At 39.6% G+C, this 22,806-nt stretch overlaps 4 protein-coding genes across 7 annotated transcripts in view; 1 reads left to right on the forward strand and 3 right to left on the reverse strand.

The window, feature by feature from the left end:
- The window catches only part of LOC134799649 (small ribosomal subunit protein eS25), a 215,491-nt gene that overhangs the window by 111,730 nt on the left and 80,955 nt on the right, over positions 1-22,806 (reverse strand). The gene's annotated exons all lie outside the window — the stretch shown is intronic.
- Positions 1-22,806, reverse strand: part of LOC134799550 (NADH dehydrogenase [ubiquinone] 1 alpha subcomplex subunit 8-like) — a 117,553-nt gene that overhangs the window by 84,240 nt on the left and 10,507 nt on the right. The gene's annotated exons all lie outside the window — the stretch shown is intronic.
- LOC134799541 (L-threonine ammonia-lyase-like) overlaps positions 1-22,806 on the reverse strand; it is a 36,841-nt gene that overhangs the window by 6,619 nt on the left and 7,416 nt on the right. The window contains exons 4-12 of one of the 4 annotated variants that reach the window (XM_063771974.1): positions 14,534-14,735; positions 14,120-14,205; positions 13,209-13,371; positions 12,391-12,546; positions 12,034-12,170; positions 11,200-11,299; positions 8,363-8,488; positions 7,648-7,799; positions 1,440-1,566 (exon numbers count right to left, since the gene is read on the reverse strand). In XM_063771974.1, coding sequence (XP_063628044.1) covers positions 7,653-7,799; positions 8,363-8,488; positions 11,200-11,299; positions 12,034-12,170; positions 12,391-12,546; positions 13,209-13,371; positions 14,120-14,205; positions 14,534-14,735 — 1,117 coding nt within the window. In that variant the 3' untranslated portion in view covers positions 1,440-1,566; positions 7,648-7,652. Of the gene's footprint in view, positions 1-1,439; positions 1,567-3,112; positions 3,246-7,647; positions 7,800-8,362; positions 8,489-11,199; positions 11,300-12,033; positions 12,171-12,390; positions 12,547-13,208; positions 13,372-14,119; positions 14,206-14,533; positions 14,736-22,806 lie in introns of those variants that run through there. The other 3 variants (XM_063771975.1, XR_010145422.1, XR_010145423.1) reach the window with 3 other exon arrangements.
- Positions 3,527-4,781, forward strand: LOC134799231 (pterin-4-alpha-carbinolamine dehydratase). The gene is made up of 3 exons (XM_063771614.1): positions 3,527-3,714; positions 3,811-4,020; positions 4,531-4,781. Exons 1-3 carry the CDS (start codon positions 3,553-3,555, stop codon positions 4,612-4,614), a joined length of 456 nt encoding a protein of 151 aa, XP_063627684.1. The 5' UTR covers positions 3,527-3,552; the 3' UTR covers positions 4,615-4,781.

Genomic DNA, 22,806 nt, shown 5'->3' on the forward strand with positions numbered 1-22,806 from the left:
AGAAATTATGGTAACAAAGTGCTTCTCGAAATGTACAAAGAATTCGACCGAAACGCGACCTTCGACCGAATCGCGACGTTCGATTCGAACGATGATGACTGCTGAAATGAAAATAAGACACTAACTATTAGGCCCCGTTCGCACGGCAGCTTTTTCAACGCGCGTTAAAAAAGCGTTTGAATGACACCAATGGATAACCATGTATGTATTCACACGAAGGCGGTTTTTAAGCGCGGCGTTTTTTTATCGAGCACTGTTCGATTTTCGGCGTTGAGCGTTGGCGTCAAATTGAATAGAGCATACGGAACTCCGTGTATCTGTTCTCACAAGCGTTAAAAAAGCGCCGGCGCTGCTGTCAGTTGGCTGTCAAGTGTCAATTTTTGGTGTCAATCGTCAAGATTATTATTAGTTTCACCTTAAAAATGTCAACTTATGCTTACAAATTCCTGAAATATTCAAGCTATATTCAAATAATACGTCGTAATAGCAAATAAAGTATGGCTTTGCTGAGATGCGTACGTGGCATTACGACTCACAAGTGATTTTTAAGCGTTCATATGAACACAAATATTGGAAACGGTAAAAAAGCGCCAACGTCGGGTTTTAACGCAACGCTTTTTAAGCTGTCGTGCGAATGGGGCCTTATAGTGTAGTGTAATGGACAAGCTCTTTTTTATCTCGCCTAGCAACACTTAATTAGCGCACTGCAAATTGTATAATGTAATGCCCGCTAAGAAAAGGCGGCAAATTTAAAAAATGTAGGCACGAAGGGTTGTTCTCCCACAGAAAATTTGAATTTCGCGCCTTGTTCTACTGACAAAGTGGGTTTGTCAGAGTATAATGCGACCATAGACTTATAATATATAGAGACGGTGTCTCAGCGAGCTGTCAGGCCAAGCGCGTACCACGACTTTTTGTCGCGCGATAATTTAGTCGCAGAAATGTAACGTATGTGTTTATATGGCAGTGCGCGCATATGCGACAAAAAAATCGCAGCGATTTTAAAATTGTGATTTGTCACATTTTTCCGCGACTGCTCGCGACGCGATTGTCGCAAAGTGAATTGCGGCATACGGAGTTGTATGGCCCCGCGCGCACTGCGATAATAAAATCGCACCCGGACCTCAGTCGGCATATCGCTCTCCAAGCGTCAATATGTCGGAACCTGCTGCTGAAGACGCTAGATGTTGACCATTTAATTATGGAAATAGAAGGAGATCACCTTTGTGGTATAAATACTCAAAGTCATACAGCGATCACATATTAAAGACAACGTTTCATGTCATGACAAACGACTGGTACGAAATCCATGTTGAGAATGAACAAACCGCGACTTTTTCATCGCAGTGCGCGCAGTGAATTTTCTGCGATATATTACAGCGCGATTCTAAAATCGTGTCGCAAAAACTAAAATCGTGGTGCGCGCTTAGGCTCACTGTTGCCACTTTTGTTTAGTGTACGATTAACAATGAGGCCCACCTTGCTGTAGCCATGTCGATAAAGTCATATCGATAAACTATCGACATTTCTTGCAATTTTAATTTTACTTCAAAGGCTTAACGATACCTAAAATGACCAAAAACGCTTTTATTCTTTATTGTGGTTATCAGATCACAATTTTATAGTCACGCCCCAGCAGGGAACCAAGGGAAAGTTCAGATATTTAATTAAAATACATAAATACCTCCTAAAATAGGTGTTCCGCAATAATTGAATTATATGATTATATTATAATATATTCATTATCCATTAGCATTTCAATTATGTTTATGTTTAACGAAGATATTGAAGCTTCAATTAATCGCTATTTCGTTCCGCTGTGTAGTGTTTATCGATATATAACATGATTAAAATCGACTTATCACATCCCTAAAAGAGCACACATATACGCTTTTACGCACACATACACAGCCTGGGCGCATCAAGAAAGGCAACACTTGATTTGAAGTCCACCTTGTCAACAGTATGGTTGTCCTTTTTTGACAAACGGCATTTTTAAAAGAGCGAGGAGAGAGAAATGATACTAGTTGCTGCGCCGTGAAAGAGAACAGAAAACGTTGGGCCCTTGAATGCGACAGGAGAGAATTGCCGAGATTCCTTGCAAAAGCGAAAGAGTGAGAACAATAAGGAATACTTCACCTTCCATCATACAACTTATCAATTAAAAATACTATTAGGTAAAAATATACAAAGCTAAAGAAAAACATTACAATTTTTGATATTTTTATTAAATAATAGAAAATTACAATCTCATATTTTAAACACCTATAATACCATTTGAAGTGATAACAAACTCAGTTGTTTTGTTAGGCAATTCAGGAGCAAACACCACAGAGAGTTCTCTTATGTGCGAATATTCTTGGGCAGAAGATGATTCATTTGTTCTTGAGGTTTTCTTTAACATTAATCGGGTTGAGACCATATTGGACCAAGCAAGACCCAAACATGGCAATATACTATCTGTCCCATCGAAAGCTGTTGTAACCTGATTAATACAAACTATAGCAATACTATATCTTTTAGCTATTTCTATCAAAGCTACCGCCAATTCTCTAAGGTCTTCAGCTCTCTGAACATAATTTGTTGTTTCAGTCCGGTGTGGTGCAGCAATTGAGTCCACAACAATTAGTGAAACTTTCTGATCATTTAAAAGTCTTGGCAACCGCACCTTCACACAGGATAGTAGTTCAGTTGGCTCTGTAACATGTTCTATAAAAATGTTCTTGCCAATGTTATCATCAAGAACATAGTGAGGAAGTGATTGTTGCATTTGTTTCAATCTTTTAACAGGAAACACATCTTCAGTGCATATGAAAACAGAACCAGAGTTAAAAGTATTTGCTGCCGCTTGAAGTCCAATTTGAGTTTTACCAGAACCACTTTCACCGAAAATTTCTGTAAGGGTACCTGCCCGAAAACCACCGTTTGTGATCGAATCTATTGCTTCACAACCACTTGATACTCTTGGATTTTGTTTCAACAACAACATATCACCGGTTACACTTTCTGGCGCAACATAATCGGCAACAATAGATTTAAGAAATAAAATATCATCGGTACTGAAATTTGTTACCTTCTTTATATCCCATTTCGAAAGAATTAGAATTTCTTTTGCAGTGCAAATGCCGGTTCTGTCGATAATATCGAATATTTTCGGTGGCAGTAATCGTCTAAGTGCGTCCATTGGATATTATATTTAAACATATAATAAATACTGGATTTTTCAGGGTTTTTTAAATAGTAAACTGAAATAGATTTATATACTTAATTGTTTTTTTCCCCAACCCAACTTTCGTTTCGATTCGCGCCGTGCGATGTGACGTTGACGTAACTAAACGTCAAAGTTGTACTTTTTAAATATTTATCTACTGTTCAAATCCTAGTGGATTTGGCCATTTTACGGTGACCGTAATTTTTAATAGAAAAATACTTTCCAAACTTTTCAAAACGGATATCGATAAAAGTTTGTTTACATAATGTAATTCGTAACTACACCTGTCAAATACACATTATCCGGTGATTGTTATCCTTTTATTTTAATATAATTGTAAAATGACATTGAACAGAGCCTGGCTTAAAGCAGCCTGTTTGGCTGCGATACACTTTCACCCCGCAAGGCCCGTTCACCGCGCGCGAGTCGCAATCAATGCCAGTCGAGTTGTCGCTACCGGTTACGCTACTGTTTCTCCGCCCGCACCAAGTAAAAGGAAAATGGTATGCATAACTTAACAGCTTGATTAATTGACTGCTCGTGATTACCATTGGTTTCCTATTGGTATCTAATAATTGTATAATTTATGAATTTTACAGGCAGACAAACTGAACCAAGATGAGCGCAACAGCTTGCTTCAACCACTGCTGAATGCTGGCTGGAAAGTGCAAAGCAACAGAGATGCCATCGAAAAAGAATTCATGTTCAAGAATTTCAATGAAGCATTTGGCTTCATGAGCAGAGTAGCATTATTAGCAGAGAAAATGGACCACCATCCAGAATGGTTCAATGTTTACAACAAAGTGCAGGTAAGCTTCAAATACTTTATTTATAAATACACTCTTCCCCAGTAAATAACCTGGAAGGTTGCTACAATTTTCAAACAATTAATATTTAATGTAGGTACTCTCTATATTTTCCTGGTAGACTCAAGCCCTCAAATCCTATGGGTTCTACGTCAGCCAAACAAAAATCAGCCTTGAAAGTTATTTCAAATTCAATTTTGAGGTTCTAAGACTTAGTTTTAGTATTTAGTAAGATTTTAGTACCTATTAAAGTATTAAACAAAAAAAAGACAAAAAATTCCCTTAGAGTGGAAAGGTTACTATCAATGGTTTTCTAAAACATCAAGGAATTTCTCATATGGTTCTCAATAAAACTAGAAATTTTATAATATATAAGAACCTGGCTGAGGGCCGTGAAAACTGGCTCATGCTCCATCGACAAGAGCCAAGCTCTTAAATTATGATGGTGATGGAGTAACATTTGTATGAATGAATAAGAGCCATTAAGTAAATGTCCTATCTCATTAATTCCAGGTAACACTATCATCTCATGATGTAAACGGATTGAGCAAGCGAGACATCAAAATGGCTACATTTATGAACACCTTGCATCAATAGACAACAGGGGACCCCTTACAGACATATTGTACTCAATTTGATGTTGTGAATGATTATTTTAACTTTATCACTTGTTTACAATAAGATGTGAACTTATGTTCTTCCATTGTGATAAGGCAATAAGTGTGATGTTATTTTTAAAACAATAAAATATATTTGATGTTTAATGTAGAGTTCATTTGTGGAGTTAAGGTTCCATTTTGGTGTCTCTTTGAAATTCGAACTTTATAAATACTTTATCTTATAATAAAACATTAACAGTGTCTGAATACAACACAATTCTTTATAATAGCTTCCTAAGGCCGAGCCATACAAATGAATGGTCCAAAATTTGCCAGTGAAGTTAAACCTTTTAATGTGCAAAATACAGTTGATTTTGTTCTGTTTTAAAATTGAATAAAACAAAACAAATGCAACCTACTTATCTGTTACCTACATAATAAAATTGTATGAGGGCCTATATTACAAATACATAATACTTATATCTTAGGTCATTGACGTATTATATCTCAGAGGGCCTACCGCGAACCACGTTCGACGTGTTGCCTCTCTGTCGCACTTGTAAATTCGTACGTAAGTGTGACAGGGAGGCAACACGTCGAACGTAGTTCGCGGTAGTCCCTCAGGACGGGCTTTACGGACACTAAAAATGGTACTACACTCGCGATCAAAAAAATCGAGTCAAGCAACATTTTATACTTTTGGTCGTTTTTCCGGAAAGCGGGAAATATTTTAGTAAAACTTTGAATGCAATTTTATTACGAATTTATTCAGCTACAAAAAACAGTAAAAGACAACGATCTCGCTTGCGTAGTTTTTAGGTTATTGCAGTTTTTGTACAAAATGGCATTTTGCACGGTTATGATATGCACGAGTTGTGCCCCCTTGAGACCAATAAAAACCGGTGTAACCGGTTATTTCTTATCAGTCGCTTATCAGAAGTTGACCAGTGCACATCTCCTCGCAATCTTTCACCGGAATCACCTTGTAAAAATGGATACCACCGAAGCTGAAGCCGCCGAAGTCGTCACCTTGGTGAATCGAGGAATCTCGCAGCGTTCTGTTGCTGAGCAGCTGAATTTAAGCCAGTCTGCTGTCCCCAGAGTTTACCGTCGGTTTCGTCGATTTGGAACCTTGAAACGGAAACAAGGATCTGGCCGTCAGCGGTGCACAACGGAGAGGGAAGACCGCTTCATCGTCACCTCCAGTCTTCGTAATCGCCACCGTACCGCTGTTGCCATCCAGCGAGACCTGATGCGGAACCGGGTTGTGCCTGTTAGCACTCCAACAGTTCGGCGAAGACTCAAGGAAGCCAACCTCACCCCAAGAAGACCTGCTACTGGGCCCCAACTGACTCAGAGACATCGGGACGCTCGGAAGGAATTCGTGGCGACCTACGAAAATTGGACCTACGACCAATGGAGCCGCGTACTCTTCAGCGATGAGTGTAGAGTGTGTCTCCATGGCAGCGACAGAAGAGGACGGGTGTACCGAAGACCTGGAGAGAGGTTCGCCCAGTGTTGCTTCGCTGAAACAGTCGCCTACGGTGGAGGTTCCGTCATGATGTGGGCGGGGATTTCCATGGAGGCGACGGTTCCGAGGGTCCCGATGTCTCTGAGTCAGTTTGGGCCCAGTAGCAGGTCTTCTTGGGGTAAGGTTGGCTTCCTTGTGTCTTCGCCGAACTGTTGGAGTGCTAACAGGCACAACCCGGTTCCGCATCAGGTCTCGCTGGATGGCAACAGCGATACGGTGGCGATTACGAAGACTGGAGGTGACGATGAAGCGGTTTTCCCTCTCCGTTGTGCACCGCTGACGGCCAGATCCTTGTTTCCGTTTCAAGGTTCCAAATCGACGGTAAACTCTGGAGACAGCAGACTGGCTTAAATTCAGCTGCTCAGCAACAGAACGCTGCGAGAATCCTCGATTCACCAAGGCGACGACTTCGGCGGCTTCAGCTTCGGTGGTATCCATTTTTCCAAGGTGATTCCGGTGAAAGATTGCGAGGAGATGTGCACTGGTCAACTTCTGATAAGCGACTGATAAGAAATAACCGGCTACACCGGTTTTTATTGGTCTCAAGGGGGCACAACTCGTGCATATCATAACCATGCAAAATGCCATTTTGTACAAAAACTGCAATAACCTAAAAACTACGCAAGCGAGATCGTTGCCTTTTACTGTTTTTTGTAGCTGAATAAATTCGTAATAAAATTGCATTCAAAGTTTTACTAAAATATTTCCCGCTTTCCGGAAAAACGACCAAAAGTAAAAAATGTTGCTTGAGTCGATTTTATTGATCGCGAGTGTAGTTCCGCGGTGTCACTCACGAATTCGAGCCAATCGCGCAGCCTAATGGCTCCAATGGCCATTCGTGTAGAGCAGGAGTCTCCAAACTTTTTTACCTGAGGGCCATATTGCGCCTCAGAATTATCGCGCGGGCCTCCGTCGGCGCCGAGGGGGGGTTGGGTGTATCTGGGGTTGCTGCTGTTAGGGCTGAACACCTGGAGCCTGGCTCCCGCGGGCCGGATTGGACCGCTGTCGGCGGGCCGGATTGGAAGGCTTCGCGGGCCGGATTTGGCCCGCGGGCCGGGGTTTGGAGAGCCCTGGTGTAGAGAATGGCCAACGCCGACCAATCCAAGGGACGCATTTATGCATTAGAGGGAGCAAGTGATATTGCTATTTCAGTCTACCGCATGGCTGCGTCCCTTGGATTGGCCGGCGTTGGCCATTCGTGTAGAGGAGCCATAACGCAACTAGTTGCGACCAATCGCGCGCGTGATGCGAACTCATCAACCAATCGCATTGTAGCGGTGTCACACCGCTGTAGGTACTGGCCCCATTCATCCCCCATTCTTATTGCCCGTAAGGCCTGTCCTGCGGGCTCAGCACGGTTCCATTTTTATCGACTATCACTATGCGCGTCCCTTTCGCACTTACATACTTGTTAGAACGTGACAGGCATGGTGACAAGGGATAAAAACGCGACCGTGCTAAGCCGCCTGAGATGTCTTAGGTATTATATTGATTGCTTACCTCGATCAAATCTTGGCAACATAACACGGGCACATACTTTTATCGTTAAACGGTTCAGTGTCGAACAGAGTTAATCCGGCATATGCTCTGTCCAACGCTCGCTTCAGCTCCAGAGAGTGTTCCAAATTCCTTCCCTCACACACTATTCGCATCTGTGTTAATGAAATGTCTCAAAATCAAATATATAAAGTAATTCATCTCTCTGGATAAGTACTTATAGAAGTACGTAAAGAAATTACATAGATCGGAATAGGTAAATAAGATAGATAGGTACCTACGCGAACTAGAAAGGAATCGGAAAGAGAAACGGAACTGTAGTGTAGTTTCGTCCAGTGCCGTTTCTTTTTCCTTCTTCTTCTTCTTCTTACCGCTGATGAAGTGAAAAGTTGTAGGTGTAGGTATGTGCCACACGATACTAAAGTTGTTTTGTACCCTGTGCCTTAAGTCTCTCGCTATGCTCAAAATTCTCTCTATCTCTTTGTGTTTATGTGTGTTTGCAAATAAAATATCTTTCTTTCTTTATTTCTTAAATACAAATAACTCACCACGCTAAAGATTCAATATTACTTAGAATCTTTCTCTTGCTCGGGTCTCAAAATTAGCACTCGCGGCAAAAACGAACTTTGGCCTCTTGTTGCACAAATAAATACTGCACCTATTCAGACATCTATGCTTAGCAACAATAGCTTTATCATAGAACTTCAGTAGACCAAACCTCTACGTGGTACACGTCATCCTCGACCCACACAGCATCGCGGAAATGGCGTAGGACGTTAAATCCCAGATCGGCGATCAACCTCATCAATTTGCCTAATTCAGGCGAACTGTCTTTGATCCCCACCTGTCATTACAAAATAATTTTGAGTACTAACAAGGAAGGGTACCCAACTGTCCGACTCCGATTTGATTTATTTTGATATATGTTATAGAGTAGTCTAAAATAACGGACACGTATTTTTTTTAGCTGCCCAAACTCAACCTGTTAGAAGAAAATGGCCTTCAAAGTACTGAAAATTGACCAAACCTTCTAATTTCTGAGAAGTGACATGTTCAAAAAAATTGATAATTAATTACTGGTTTCGTTATATGTTGGAGAGCATGAATAAAGAATGGGGACGTGTTTTGTCATTTCACCACAAACTCATTTTTTATATTAAAAAAAATTATATATATATAATAAATAAATATAATAAATATATTTTTATATAAAAAATGGGTTTGTGGTGAAATGACAATACACGTCCCCATTCTTTATTCATGTTCTCCAACATATAACGAAACCAGTAATTAATTATAAATTTTTTTGAACATGTCTCTTCTCAGAAATTAGAAGGTTTGGTCAATTTTCAGTACTTTGAAGGCCATTTGCTAGGAGGAAGGTTGAGTTTGGGCAGCTAAAAAAAATACGTGTCCGTTATTTTAGACTACTCTATAACATATATCAAAATAAATCAAATCGGAGTCGGACAGTTGGGTACCCTTCCTTGTAAGTTATAGTTTTGGGTCATAATTATTGCTTGAATAAGGACTGTATCGTTTATTATAAATACAGATAAAACCTGGTCTAACTGTTGACGTGTGTATTATTTTGTATTACTATGTTCTTAAGGTATAATCTGGGGGTATTTTTAAGCCATATCTGACATAAGAAGGTTTTACATTTATTTTATTTTAGGGACTTTATGATGATTTTAATGCCGTCTAGCAAATGTAATTTGGACAAGCCTATCGAGCTTAATTTGAGACTATTTCACCGATTCCTTGGTACGATTTAAAGAAACAAAAGGTTAATATGCTGCCAAAATATGCCATCTAAGTGTCCTTTTCATGATTGCTCAATTGAACATCCACAGAATAAATGTTGTGAATTTTGATCTTTAGATGAAAACGACTTTTTATGCAACATTTTGGATTCCCGTCAATTTCTGACGCCAGCGAAATGAGGGAAACAGCTAAAAGAATCTACCGAAATCCAAAGCCTAACAGACATTCATGGCGTTGAACCATGGCTAGAACAGGTCGATAGAAACGCTCCATGATGGTTATATTGTATACCAAAGTCGGGGTTGTCGTAAGTAACATGCCATATTCTCTAAAAGGCCACCAAGCACAGATCCAAAACTTTTTTTCCAACTAAAAGAAATGATTAGACTATGCCCAGATGTTTCGCTTTACGAATCATATGTAATTGCTGTTTAATACAGTAAAATTATACATTTTGCGTTTGCGTCAAATCCGGTAGTTCTGATTTTTTGCAGACTTGTTTATGATGTTGGCCCAATGAATAATCCAAGTTTGTGACCTCGAGCGCCGAACGCAACTTTGTCAAAACACATTTTTTTTTAGATTTGGGCGATTATAACCCTAAAGTACTAGTTTTTGATAGTAACTTTCTAAGGTGTTTTTAAAGTAGACTAAATTTGCTACAATAAGATACTAGAATTGTCTCTGTACATCTAATATTTTCCGAGATAAAGCCTTTCAAAATGTATAATTTATTCGTAGGCTAAGTAAGTGCAGTGAGTATACACTTTTGTCTCAGGCGATGCCGGTTGGCACAATTGTTTCTAAGGTCAATCAAAGCTGATTTGGCTCGGTAGCCACAAGTTCGTACCCCCCCCAAACAGGGTTGACAATGTTGCGTTCGGCGCTCGAAGTCACAAACTTGGATTATTAATTGGGCCAACATCATAAACAAGTCTGCAAAAAATCAGAACTACCGGATTTGACGCAAAAGAGCCAGGTTACAAAATTCGACAAAGTTACTGGATTAGTTTACATAGTACGATTTTTTTTGTGTAATATCTCGTCTTGTTCGCAAACCGTAAATTTTCTTGTAGTATTTGTCCAAAATCGTTGTAGTTACTCGGGAGGATTGGGTAAATATTGTCCAAACCATATGCTTTACGTGATCTCCCAGGACGAAATGTTACTTATTATTAAAGCACTAATTAAACTATATGTGTAATGTTTTAATAAAAATATAATACCAGAAAAAACGGCGAAGTAAAGTTGTATTCATAATAAACGATACAGTCCTTATAATATAATGTAGTTACAATCAGCAAAACTAATAGCTTTGCTGACTGTAGCTGGTAGGTACATACGTACCTATGTGCTGAGATTATTAACCAAAGATTTACAGCGCATTTATAAGTGATACTTGAGGTTACAATAGCTACGTGTTTTCTCGCCCCCCGAACAATCATATGGAACGGCAAGTAGAGCGTGTGAGAACGCTACGTGATGGACGTGTGCCGCAGTGGGGTGTAGATTTTTTATAATGTCGCATTAGATGCGTTATTGCAAGGCTTCGACTTAATATCTAAGCCTTACTCACTAATCTATGTGCTCAATTAAGCTCTATTAATTTTTCTTCACCCGTTACGTTAGTCCCGTTTTATCGTCGGGTCCTCGAAGGACGAGCATTTTCATGCCATTATTAAAATTATTACTCTTATTTACAAATTAAATAGCATCGTATCAAACAAATTCTGGTTAAGAGCATTCATGATTTTTGTGTAGAAAGTAAAATTTATTTTACATACTTACTCTGAATTTTATGAGTCTGCCTTCTGCTGCTAGACCCCTATCAAAGCATCGGGCTAGGAAACTACTGTCTATGTTTCCACCGGTGATAAGGCATACGACCCTGAAAAAAAAAACGTGGGAAAATTGCCGACAATCAATCACAATTTACTATAAACAAAAACATGCCTACACTTCGCACCAAGCAGCCATGAACTCATTCCACGGTTGACTTAATTTTACACTAAGGAATATTAACTTACTTAATTGCCTCTGGGAGTTAGCTTGTTCTGGTCCTAGTAATATGATAACGGGACTCTCTTGGGTTTTTCTTAACTAGTATACATACATATATTGAGCAGAAGTAGGGGAACCAGCCAGATACCTCTGATGTCAGTTAAGTTAAGCGGTCTAGTCTTTCACCAGCAACTATATATGTCTTAAATCCGGGAACCAAGTTTCCAATGTAAGTGCGAGATGGCATACACCAGCGCCCTCTACCACAAAGCGCTCCTGCTTTATCAGTTATTCACCATTCACTAGCAGATGAAATATTAACTTAGCTCAGAAACCATGTGTCCAATGATGGCAGCGAGCGAACTTGCACTAGCGCTCTCCACTACGAAGCCCCTGCTCTATTATAAGGGCTAGCATGGAGCTAACTATTTAATCATTCACTAGCAAATGAAATATTCACTTAATTCGTCGTTTTGAGCTCAGGAACCATGAGTCAAATGATAGTAGCGAGCGGACATGCATCCATCGCTCTCCAAGTCCTGCGAAGTCCCTGCTCTATAAGGGCTATTAGCATGGAGCGAACTATACAATCCTCCACTAGCAGATGAAACATTAACTTACGTCTTCGACTTGAGCTCAGGAACCAAGTGTCCAATGATTGCAGCGAGCGGACAGGCACCAGCGCCCTCCACCACGAAGCGTTCCTGCTCTACCAGCGCTAGTATGGCACGTGCCACCCAGTCTTCCTTTACAAGCAACTGAAAATTAGAAGGAATATCACGATAATTAAGTGATGAGCGTACCTAATGTTAGTTTCGAACCCGAATTAACGAACCCTGGGGGAGAGTACCTTTATCTGTAGGTACTTACTCTTTGCCCCCGCAGATTATAACCTCTTAACTGTGCGAACTTCGTTTTGTATTTCTACAACTTAGAAATACGTGTACATACTTGCACCTGAGTAATATGTTTACTTACCAGTTTGTCAATGACAGATTTGGCGTTGTGGAAGGCATTGACGCCAGCTCTGGTCACCTGCAGACAGTCAGCAATAGTGTTCACATCCGGAATAGTGACCGGTTCGCCGGCTTCCAGTGCTTTGGCGAACACAGGCATCAGTTCTGACTGCACGCCCTGAAAACAGATACATAGTTTTAAGTTAATTGAAAGTTGAAAATAACTGGTTGATTCTGATTTAACAATTTTTTTTTTATTTCGCGTACCTACACCAATCAGCGAGAGCGATCAAGGTCGTATCAAAACAAGATCAAATCTTTAACATTTTTTAAATCCAGTTCCGGCCTCCCGGTGGAATGACATTATGACATGATTTTACAAATTTGTGTGTTTTTACTTTACTTCAGTTAAAAAAGTTATAGTTACGGGATTAAAAAAAAAGTCTGGTAAATAATGTAAATGGCGTTACATATTATAGACGGTCAAGCAAATTTTGTCAGTAAAAAAAGGCGCCAAATTCAAATTTTCTATGGGACGATATCCCTTCGCGCCTACATTTTTCAAATTTGCCGCCGTTTTCTACTGGCAAGATCTGCTTGACCAAGTATAGCTTCCTAAGTAGGGCTTTGAAAAGAGTGATCAAGAATGTGGTAATTACACCGTCCGTTCCGTCTTTTCTTCTTATAAATTCATCACTTACATGTCCCGGTATTTACCTGTCTCCTCCCAGCCCGAGTTAAAGGATTTGATTTTAAGGGGAAGGGAAGGGAATTTTAAGAGGGTTGTTGCCATTGCCCATCCGGCACTAAATATGTATTGTATAAGAGTAAACAATTTACGTAAACAAGGCAGTTGGGCTTGAGCCTCTTGATGACGGTGCCCACGCTGCCGATGAGCCCGCCCGTGCCGACGGGCACCAGCACCGCGTCCACAGTGGGCACTTGCTCTAGAATCTCTATCCCAATTGTCCCAAGTCCGGCTAGAATGTTCGGGTGGTCACGACTGCAAAATTACCTTAGTCTAAGTTACTTTCCTTAGGTCAGGTCACATTTCATATTGACCATCGATTTTTAAACTATATATATACTATATTCAGCCCCGTTGGCCTCATACTATCGAGCGCTTTTTCAACGCGCGCGTTGTAAAAGCGCACGTGCGAATGAGGCCTTAAGGATCGGAAGAAACGCGCGTTAAAAAAGCGTTTGAATGACACAAATGGATACATGTGTATTTTTTCACACGATGGCGGTGGCACTTTTTATCAAGCGTTGTTGGATTTTCAACTTTAAGCGTTGGTCATTAAATCGAATTTCACGTGCGGACGGATTCAAGCGCTTTTTTAACGCGCGTGGAAAAAGCGCTCGCGCGAATGAGGTTTAATATTGGTCCGGTGCAGATCACTCCGCACCGACGGTCAGCGCGACACAAAATAACTACCAGTGTAACCAGCTTGTGCCATTTTCAACCAAAAGGGTACTTATTGTCAATAAAACGCTATTTCCATAAAGCTTCGATGTGAAATCAACTTTTTCAGCAACTTTTAGTTGAAAACGTCACACGGTTGCCAATCACATCAATAGAATGAGCTCGTGTTCAAAAACCAATTTTTTACATCTTAATAATTGTTGAAAAATGTTGCGATCGTAGAATGGGGTGAACTTGATTTGCCACCCATATTCTACGGTATTTAAATATTTTTTAGCCAATGCTGATTTAGAAAACCTGTCTCAATCAATCTAAAAATTCTAACCCATTGATAAATAAGAGTCCTTTTTCCTTCGCCATGGCCCGGGCTAATTTGTGTGTGTCCGCGATGTTGGTCCCTCGCACCAATACCTTCAGGGAAACATTAAAGAAAAACAACAACATTAAACACTGCAAATTTTATTTCGTGTATCAGAATTTATTTTTCAGTATTTTAAGGCGACGATTATTTTTCTAAGCAATTTTTTGATCCTTTGTCACAGAAAATAAAACTCCTATGTATACTTACAAATTTTCAGAAAATTTGATGTTTGTACGGGACAACGGTAGAGTAATTCGTGGAATGCCCCAATATGATTATAATATAATGTTTCTGAAAGGTACCTACTAAATCGTGAGCTCAGCAATTGTGCTTCTTCAATGTGAAGATATTTTGTCAAAATAGAAATATAAGAAATACCTTAGCGCCAAGCGCGTGTATCTTCTGCAATTTCTGTATGGGAACGAAGTCAGGAAACATCGCGGTGATTGGGATATTCATGCGTGCAGCGTGGTAAGCCATCGAATAGGCGTGGTTCCCTAGAGACGCAATCATTAAGCCGACCTTCTTGGAGTCCCTGGATATTTGGTGAAGAGCATTTGCAACCCCGCGCTCTTTATGGCTGTCAACACAAAAATAATTGCATCGTACGTATTTTCTTTTTCTAAATTAAAATTTCTTAAAATTTCTATTCTACATTATGTATTTGTTGTATGACCGCTCGTGCTAATATTTATACCCGAACAAGCGAAATATTGAAAAATTAGCCGTTGCGTTCCGTAGCGAGTGCTTCGAAAAGTGTTACGGGGGTTTTAAGGCACGAGCCATTGCACCATTTATGGTCCTAGCTAAATTGGTTGTTCCATACTTCCCTACGCTATGGAATGTCCATTTTAGCTAGAACCCTAAAGCCTTGCTACACGGTCGCCGACAAGCCTTCTAACCGTCTGACCTTGGTCTATCCTTGGTAGAGATGGGCGCCGGCGGCCGGGAAAATACCCAAAACTACCCAATCTACCCGATATTTACCCGTATCTACCCAAATTGTTGGGTATTTAAAATTTGTTCGTATAATTGAAGAAATTCATTATATAACTAAGATATATCAATATTATTATCGTATAAATATGAAAATAAGTTAAAATAAAATCACAATTTCACAACTTTTTTGTACAAAATTAATGTATAATTTTTTCGACGAGTGCATTTTGTTCACTGATTTGTGGTGTAGGAATGTTAATTTAATTAAGCTATTTTATACCGTAGTATTTACGGTTTTTTGTTAATTTGTGTATAACTATTTTATATTATATATATATATATATATATATATATATATATATATATATGTATATGTATATGTCGAACACCCGAGGGTCTCAAAGGCGGTGGGCGCGTGGGGGTAGTACGATAATGTATTACTTCACAGCTAAACCAGTATGCTACCATTGCTACCAGTGCATGAAATAAACATTAGGACTCGTTAACCATACTAGTGCCTACTATACTTCAGTACTAAATGTTTAAAAGAACTAATTGCTATTTTTAACTCAAGGGAGCGATATGAAAGTAAAAAGAAACCGTTTAAATCTTTATTCAAGTCAAACTAGGCCGGCTTCAACCCTACATATCTGACCTGAGAAGATTTAGCCCTATATGGGACCGGCAACAAACTCAGAAGGACAAATCTTTTCAAAACAAGTTAAAACAACACATAACACATCATTTCTTTATTTCACAAAAGTAAGCTTCTAATGAAACATAAGAAATCAAAATAACACTTGAAATAAAACACTTAGCTTTAGCTATCAGAATAATCCTTCAGGTATAAACCTTCAGGAACGTAGCGAGTTAGGCATGAGGTTGGCTAACGAGTACGTCCGATCTCTAGCGCGGTCCGAACAAGAAGAACTACCAGCGGCGGAGCCTCTCCGCTCCCGCCTCAGTCAAGTTGGCAAACCTGCTCGACCAGTCTACCAACATACCGACAAAAACGCCAACTCGTGCCTACGCTCACTTGAGAGAAACCTCTCGACGTTCCAAAGCCTTCTACCTGTCATCTCAGTTCAACAACACGCCAATAGATGGTGTTACTCTCTACGCAACTTTATTTCAACAATGCGCCAATAGACGGAGTTACTCTCTACACAACTTTATTTATTTTGTTACAACCAAATAATACGTGGCTCAACATTGCTAATCGATTTTATACAGGCGTCTAAAATAATGAACTATAACGCTGCTATACGTCTTTCTGGTGTCAGGGTCCGACACGGCCGTCCTGCGCTACACACGTCCTCGTGTGTGGGTGTATGCATTTGATTCTGTAACAAAATACTCAGCACAGTATCTCATCGCTCGGTCATTCCTGACCCACAATTTGGGTCTCTCTCAAATTACTATTAAAATCAAACTTTGTTATCAATCCAACCAGAAAAAATGATTGTTCAAAATTACTTTAACAATCCTCAATTCTCTAGTCAAAAATAGTCCATCGAGCAACGACTTAATAAAAATAATCAGTAATCATCGCCGCTATCTAGCGGATACACTCCATTAATCATCGCCTCCATCTGGCGGATACTCTCAAATTTATGTGAAAACAGAACAATCTCAAACATAAAAAACACAAATCACAACAGCTCTAATTCATTGCTCGACAGTATCACTACTATTGTCATCAATATCAATTTACGGGGAAATTATCTGGCATTAAAAAAAATATTTTGGTCAAATGTGATAATAATCATTGTAGGACATCTTAAAATAAATAGCACTCTGACTTAATAATGCCAATTTTACTCATATGAACACAGTACATCAACGGGAAATCATTTTTAACAAAACAACACCAGTCCTTCGGTGCATTGCCAGTCCTTCGGCAGATACCAGACCCTCGTCAGAAGTAACCATCTCAGCCGCGTAAGTGCTACTCTTCGCAAAGAGCATTCAACAGATAAAAACCTGACCACGTGCACCTCTTACATGCTCCGGCACTTCTGATGCGGTCACTAAACAATACCCAGTCCATCTAAAGCAAAACATTAATGCCCAGTCCATCGGGCGTGCCTTCAGTCCATCGAAAGCAAAACAGTAGTGCCCAGTCCATCGGGCGTGCCTTCAGTCCATCGAAAGCAAAACAGTAGTGCCCAGTCCATCGGGCTTGCCTTCAGTCCATCGAAAGCAAAACAGTAGTGCCCAGTCCATCGGGCTTGCCTTCAGTCCATCGAAAGCAAAACAGTAGTGCCCAGTCCATCGGGCGTACTTTCAGTCCTTCGAAAGTACAAGCTTTCAGTCCGTCGAAGCAAAAACAATGTTAAGAGTGAATTCCAAAAAGAAAATAAAAACAGGTCTTTAAATCATGTTACTCAGAACCATTGGTACTATCAGCGTCAACTGACCGACTGAAACTGAACATTACTGATCAAAATCACTAAAGGTCGCTTTCTACTTTAGCTTTTAACAACAGAAACTCGCTCAACACTTCTATACAGAAGTAAAACATCTCAAAATAATCCCAACGAAATGGGAACTGCTCACCAGATTAATAAAGCATGATGCACGCGTCCCAGTCAAAGGTGGTGGTGAAGTCCAACCCAAGCACGAAGGCTGATGCTTTCCGCCTTGCAGTTGCCGTTGCTGCGGCAGATGGCGAGATGCACGATGTAGTTTAACATAGCTGGCTGTTACTGAAATCATCATTAACACGGCATCAGGTTTATCATGTAAGCAGGATAAACTCAAAGGTTTATTAAATGCAATGTAGCAGACACAAAAAAAAACATGTTTCCAATGTATACGGGACTTCAAAAATCTCAGAATAAAATTTAAACTTCAATGAGTGCGTTTTATTTCATTCTATGAACAAACAAACATGTGTTCCAAAAATAAGTAACACGGTAAAATGGGCCAATACGAAAAGTGACAGCTAATTAGTTACGTTAGACTGTTATGCTTCGACATTACACTGAAAATAAAATTCACTAATAAACAATTGGAACGAAACCTGTCCTTTTATTTCCAAATCTCCAGAACAGACGATACTGCACAGCTGCTTCTGTGTTACAGGTGTGATGGCGTCTGTAAGTTGTCCCTGCTTAGGTTGCAGCACACTGTAACATTAATTTTCATATGCGTAGACATGCTTTCATAGTATGCACGATTTGTGATCTATCACGGCATTACGTGCAATAATTTGTAGCAATTTTACTAATTACTAAACAGGATTACAGGAGGAATTACAGGATCAATTTCTAACGGTGCATTGTATTTTCAAAAAAAAATATTTTTGAGGGTAGAAGCACAAGTGAGCGATGAAATAATATCATGTCGTGATAGCCGATATTTGGTTGTAATTAACAACATGGATTTCACTTCAAAATAATTCAAGATCACTTCTATCTTCATAAAAAATCAATTATTGAGGGTAGATTCACAAGTGAGCGATAAAATAATATCACGTCGTGATAGCCGATATTTGATTGTAATTAACAAGATGGATTTCACATCAAAATAATTCAAGATCACTTAGATTTAAATGGATTATAAAAATTAATTGTATTTTCATGAAAAATCTATTATTGAGGGTAAATTCACAAGTAAGCGATGAAATAATATTACGTTGTAATAGCTAATACTCGGCTTTAATTAACAGTATGGATTTCAAATCAAAATAACTCAAGATCGCTTCGATTTAAATGGATTACAAAGAAACGTAACGATTCCAGGGATGACGTCACGTAACGACCGCTATGCTCGACTGCCTCAATCACAATTTTATTCACAATTTCACAATAATTCTCACCAAATAACAATGAATTACACTCACCTTTCAATCAAGGTTAGACACGTGAGCTTACCATTACCGCGTGTCCAGATTATGGAATGTAGGTCACCAGAAACACACCAGGCGGCTGTGTAAGCAATACATGATACCTTGGCAATCCCACTTGCTGATGTCGAATACCGATGGTCTCAAAGGGGGTGGGCGCGTGGGGGTAGTACGATAATGTATTACTTCACAGCTAAACCAGTATGCTACCATTGCTACCAGTGCATGAAATAAACATTAGGACTCGTTAACCATACTAGTGCCTACTATACTTCAGTACTAAATGTTTAAAAGAACTAATTGTTATTTTTAACTCAAGGGAGCGATATGAAAGTAAAAAGAAACCGTTTAAATCTTTATTCAAGTCAAACTAGGCCGGCTTCAACCCTACATATCTGACCTGAGAAGATTTAGCCCTATATGGGACCGGCAACAAACTCAGAAGGACAAATCTTTTCAAAACAAGTTAAAACAACACATAACACATCATTTCTTTATTTCACAAAAGTAAGCTTCTAATGAAACATAAGAAATCAAAATAACACTTGAAATAAAACACTTAGCTAAATGGTAAAAGAACGCGGGATTCTATAAGCTATCAGAATAATCCTTCAGGTATAAACCTTCAGGAATGTAGCGAGTTAGGCACGAGGTTGGCTAACGAGTACGTCCGATCTCTAGCGCGGTCCGAACAAGAAGAACTACCAGCGGCGGAGCCTCTCCGCTCCCGCCTCAGTCAAGTTGGCAAACCTGCTCGACCAGTCTACCAACATACCGACAAAAACGCCAACTCGTGCCTACGCTCACTTGAGAGAAACCTCTCGACGTTCCAAAGCCTTCTACCTGTCATCTCAGTTCAACAACACGCCAATAGATGGTGTTACTCTCTACGCAACTTTATTTCAACAATGCGCCAATAGACGGAGTTACTCTCTACACAACTTTATTTATTTTGTTACAACCAAATAATACGTGGCTCAACATTGCTAATCGATTTTATACAGGCGTCTAAAATAATGAACTATAACGCTGCTATACGTCTTTCTGGTGTCAGGGTCCGACATATATATATATGTGTGTGTGTGTATATATATATATATATATATATATAATATTTTTTTTCGTTAATTTTTTTTTATTTTATACCTATATACCTACTATTTTTAAATTGTTTTCATATTTTGGTTTTGATATTTCTACATTTTATTTTATTTATTGTTTAATACAGTATTTTTTTCGTTAAAAGGTATATGGTCAAATTTGATTTACTGAAACCGGTTTGGATGAAATTTTGTGTGTATCTAGATTGTTTGATCTCAACCAGATCCCGAAAATGAGGATTCGAGAGCCACATTAATCCACCACTTTACCGAAGACTTGCCAGAAATCAGCACTGACGAAATCGAGATGGCCTTCAGACAGCTTAAAAATGGAAGAGCCCCAGGCGAGGACGGCGTTATAACTGAGCTTCTGAAAGCGGGAGGCAAACCTGCACTGAAGGAGCTCCAGAACATCTTTAACGCTATTCTCTTCGATGGGAGAACTCCAGAGGTGTGGAGTAGGAGTGTTGTCGTGCTGTTCTTCAAAAAGGGAAATAAGGCCCTATTGAAGAACTACTGACCCATTTTGCTCCTAAGCCACATCTACAAGCTGTTTTCGAGGGTCATCACGAACCGCCTAGCACGAAGACTCGACGAATTTCAGCCACCGGAGCAGGCCGGATTTCGAGGAGGATACGGCACCATAGACCACATCTTCACAGTGCGGCAGATTATACAGAAGACTGAAGAGTATAATCGGCCCCTGCGCTTAGCATTTGTGGACTATGAGAAAGCCTTTGACTCCATTGAAGTCTGGGCTGTTCTGGATTCCCTGCAGCGATGCCAAGTCGACTGGCGATATATCCAAGTGTTGAGATGTCTGTACAACGCAGCTACCATGACCGTCCAAGTCCAAAACCAGCAGATTAGTCTGCTGATTGCAGACCCAGATGATTAGGCTTAGGCCTATCCCCATGCATCGTGGTGTGAGACAAGTGGATGTAATTTCCCCCAAATTGTTCACAAATGCATTGGAGGATATGTTTAAAACGCTCGACTGGAAGGAACATGGTATTAACATTAATGGCGAATACATCTCACACTTGCGATTTGCGGACGACATCGTCATCATGGCTGAGACGTTGCGGGATTTAGAACATATGCTGACCGGTCTAGGTGATTCTTCTCAACGCATAGGTCTCCGGATGAATTTGGACAAACTTCGAGAAAGAGTCGTATAGAACGATACAGCTGGGCTGGGCAGCATATGGGAAGCTGCGTCGAGTCTTCACGTCGTCAATCCCACAGAGTCTAAAGACAAAAGTCTTCAATCAGTGCGTCCTACCCGTGATTACATACGGAGCCTAAACGTGGACACTCACGGTAGGACTGGTCCATAAATTCAAAGTCGCTCAGCGAGATATGGAAAGGGCTATGCTCGGAGTCACTCTGAGGGATCGTATTCGAAATGAAGTCATCCGTCAGAGAACTAAAGTCGTCGACATAGCCCACCGGATTAGCAAGCTGAAGTGGCAGTGGGCCGATCATATTGCCGTAGAACCGATAACCGTTGGGGTAGACGAGTTCTCGAGTGGAGACCGCAAACGTAGAGTAGGACGCCCTCAGACTAGATGGAGCGTTGGTTGGAGCGATGACCTTCGCAAGGCGGCTGGCAAGAGCTGGATCAGAGTTGCCGCAAATCGTCCTCAATGGCGTGCAATAGGAGAGGCCTATGTCCAGCAGTGGACGAGAGTAGGCTGATAATGATGATGATGATAATGATGAGATTGTTTGATAACACAATATGACCCAGTAGGTGGCACTGCTATCGGTATATATATAGCCAATAGTGTTTTTAAACAATCCAGGTATCGGTTGAAATATACGTACACAAAATTTCATCCAAATCGGTTTCAGTAAATAAAATTAGGTGATATACCGACAGCAGCGCCACCTACCGGGTCCAATAGTGTTTTCAAACATTCCAGGTACCGGTTGAAATATATACACAAAATTTCAAAAACTTAAAGATCTGTTAATTAAAAGGTGCTATTACTCTATTGAGGAATTTTTAAATGATACAACCTTATCGAACTAAAAAATATAGGTACATATAAATGTTAATAAAATGTATATCATATTTTCTTTTACACTCAATTGATAATGATAAGCAATGAATAAATATTTTTATTTTATTATTAATTATACAATATAAATGATTTTTTTAATAATTATATACTTATACATAAATAGAATTAATTTATTTTATTGTCGATGTTAAATTTAACCAATTACCTTGTAAACTAGTCAAAATGAAAAATATTTTTAATAATTTTAAATTTCTTAATAATTTTCCACTACTAAATCGTGTTATGTTGCATGCCATATAAAAATTAGGTTAAATTTACTTTAGTATTAAGTTTTAGTTAAGTACTTACATTGCTATGTACCCTAACAGGGTTCATGTGAACACTAGCTGTAAAATGCCCTTTGTAAGACCTTATGTAACACCTGATTATAAATGCAATAAATGAATTATGAATTTCATCCAAATCGGTTTCAGTAAATAAAATTAGGTGATATTCCGACAGCAACGCCACCTACCGGGTCTAATAGTTTTTTCAAACAATCCAGATACCCTTTGAAATATACATATATAATAGTCATATACACAAAATTTCACCCAAATCGAATTTGGCTATATACCGATAGCAGCGCCACCTACCGGGTTTAATTGTTTTTCCCAACCCTTCAGGAACCTATTGAAATATACACACAAAATTTCATCCCAATCGTTCTAGCCGTTTAGGAGGAGTAGAGTG

The sequence above is a fragment of the Cydia splendana genome, chromosome 18 (assembly GCF_910591565.1).
Source record: "Cydia splendana chromosome 18, ilCydSple1.2, whole genome shotgun sequence".
NCBI lineage: Eukaryota > Metazoa > Arthropoda > Insecta > Lepidoptera > Tortricidae > Cydia > Cydia splendana.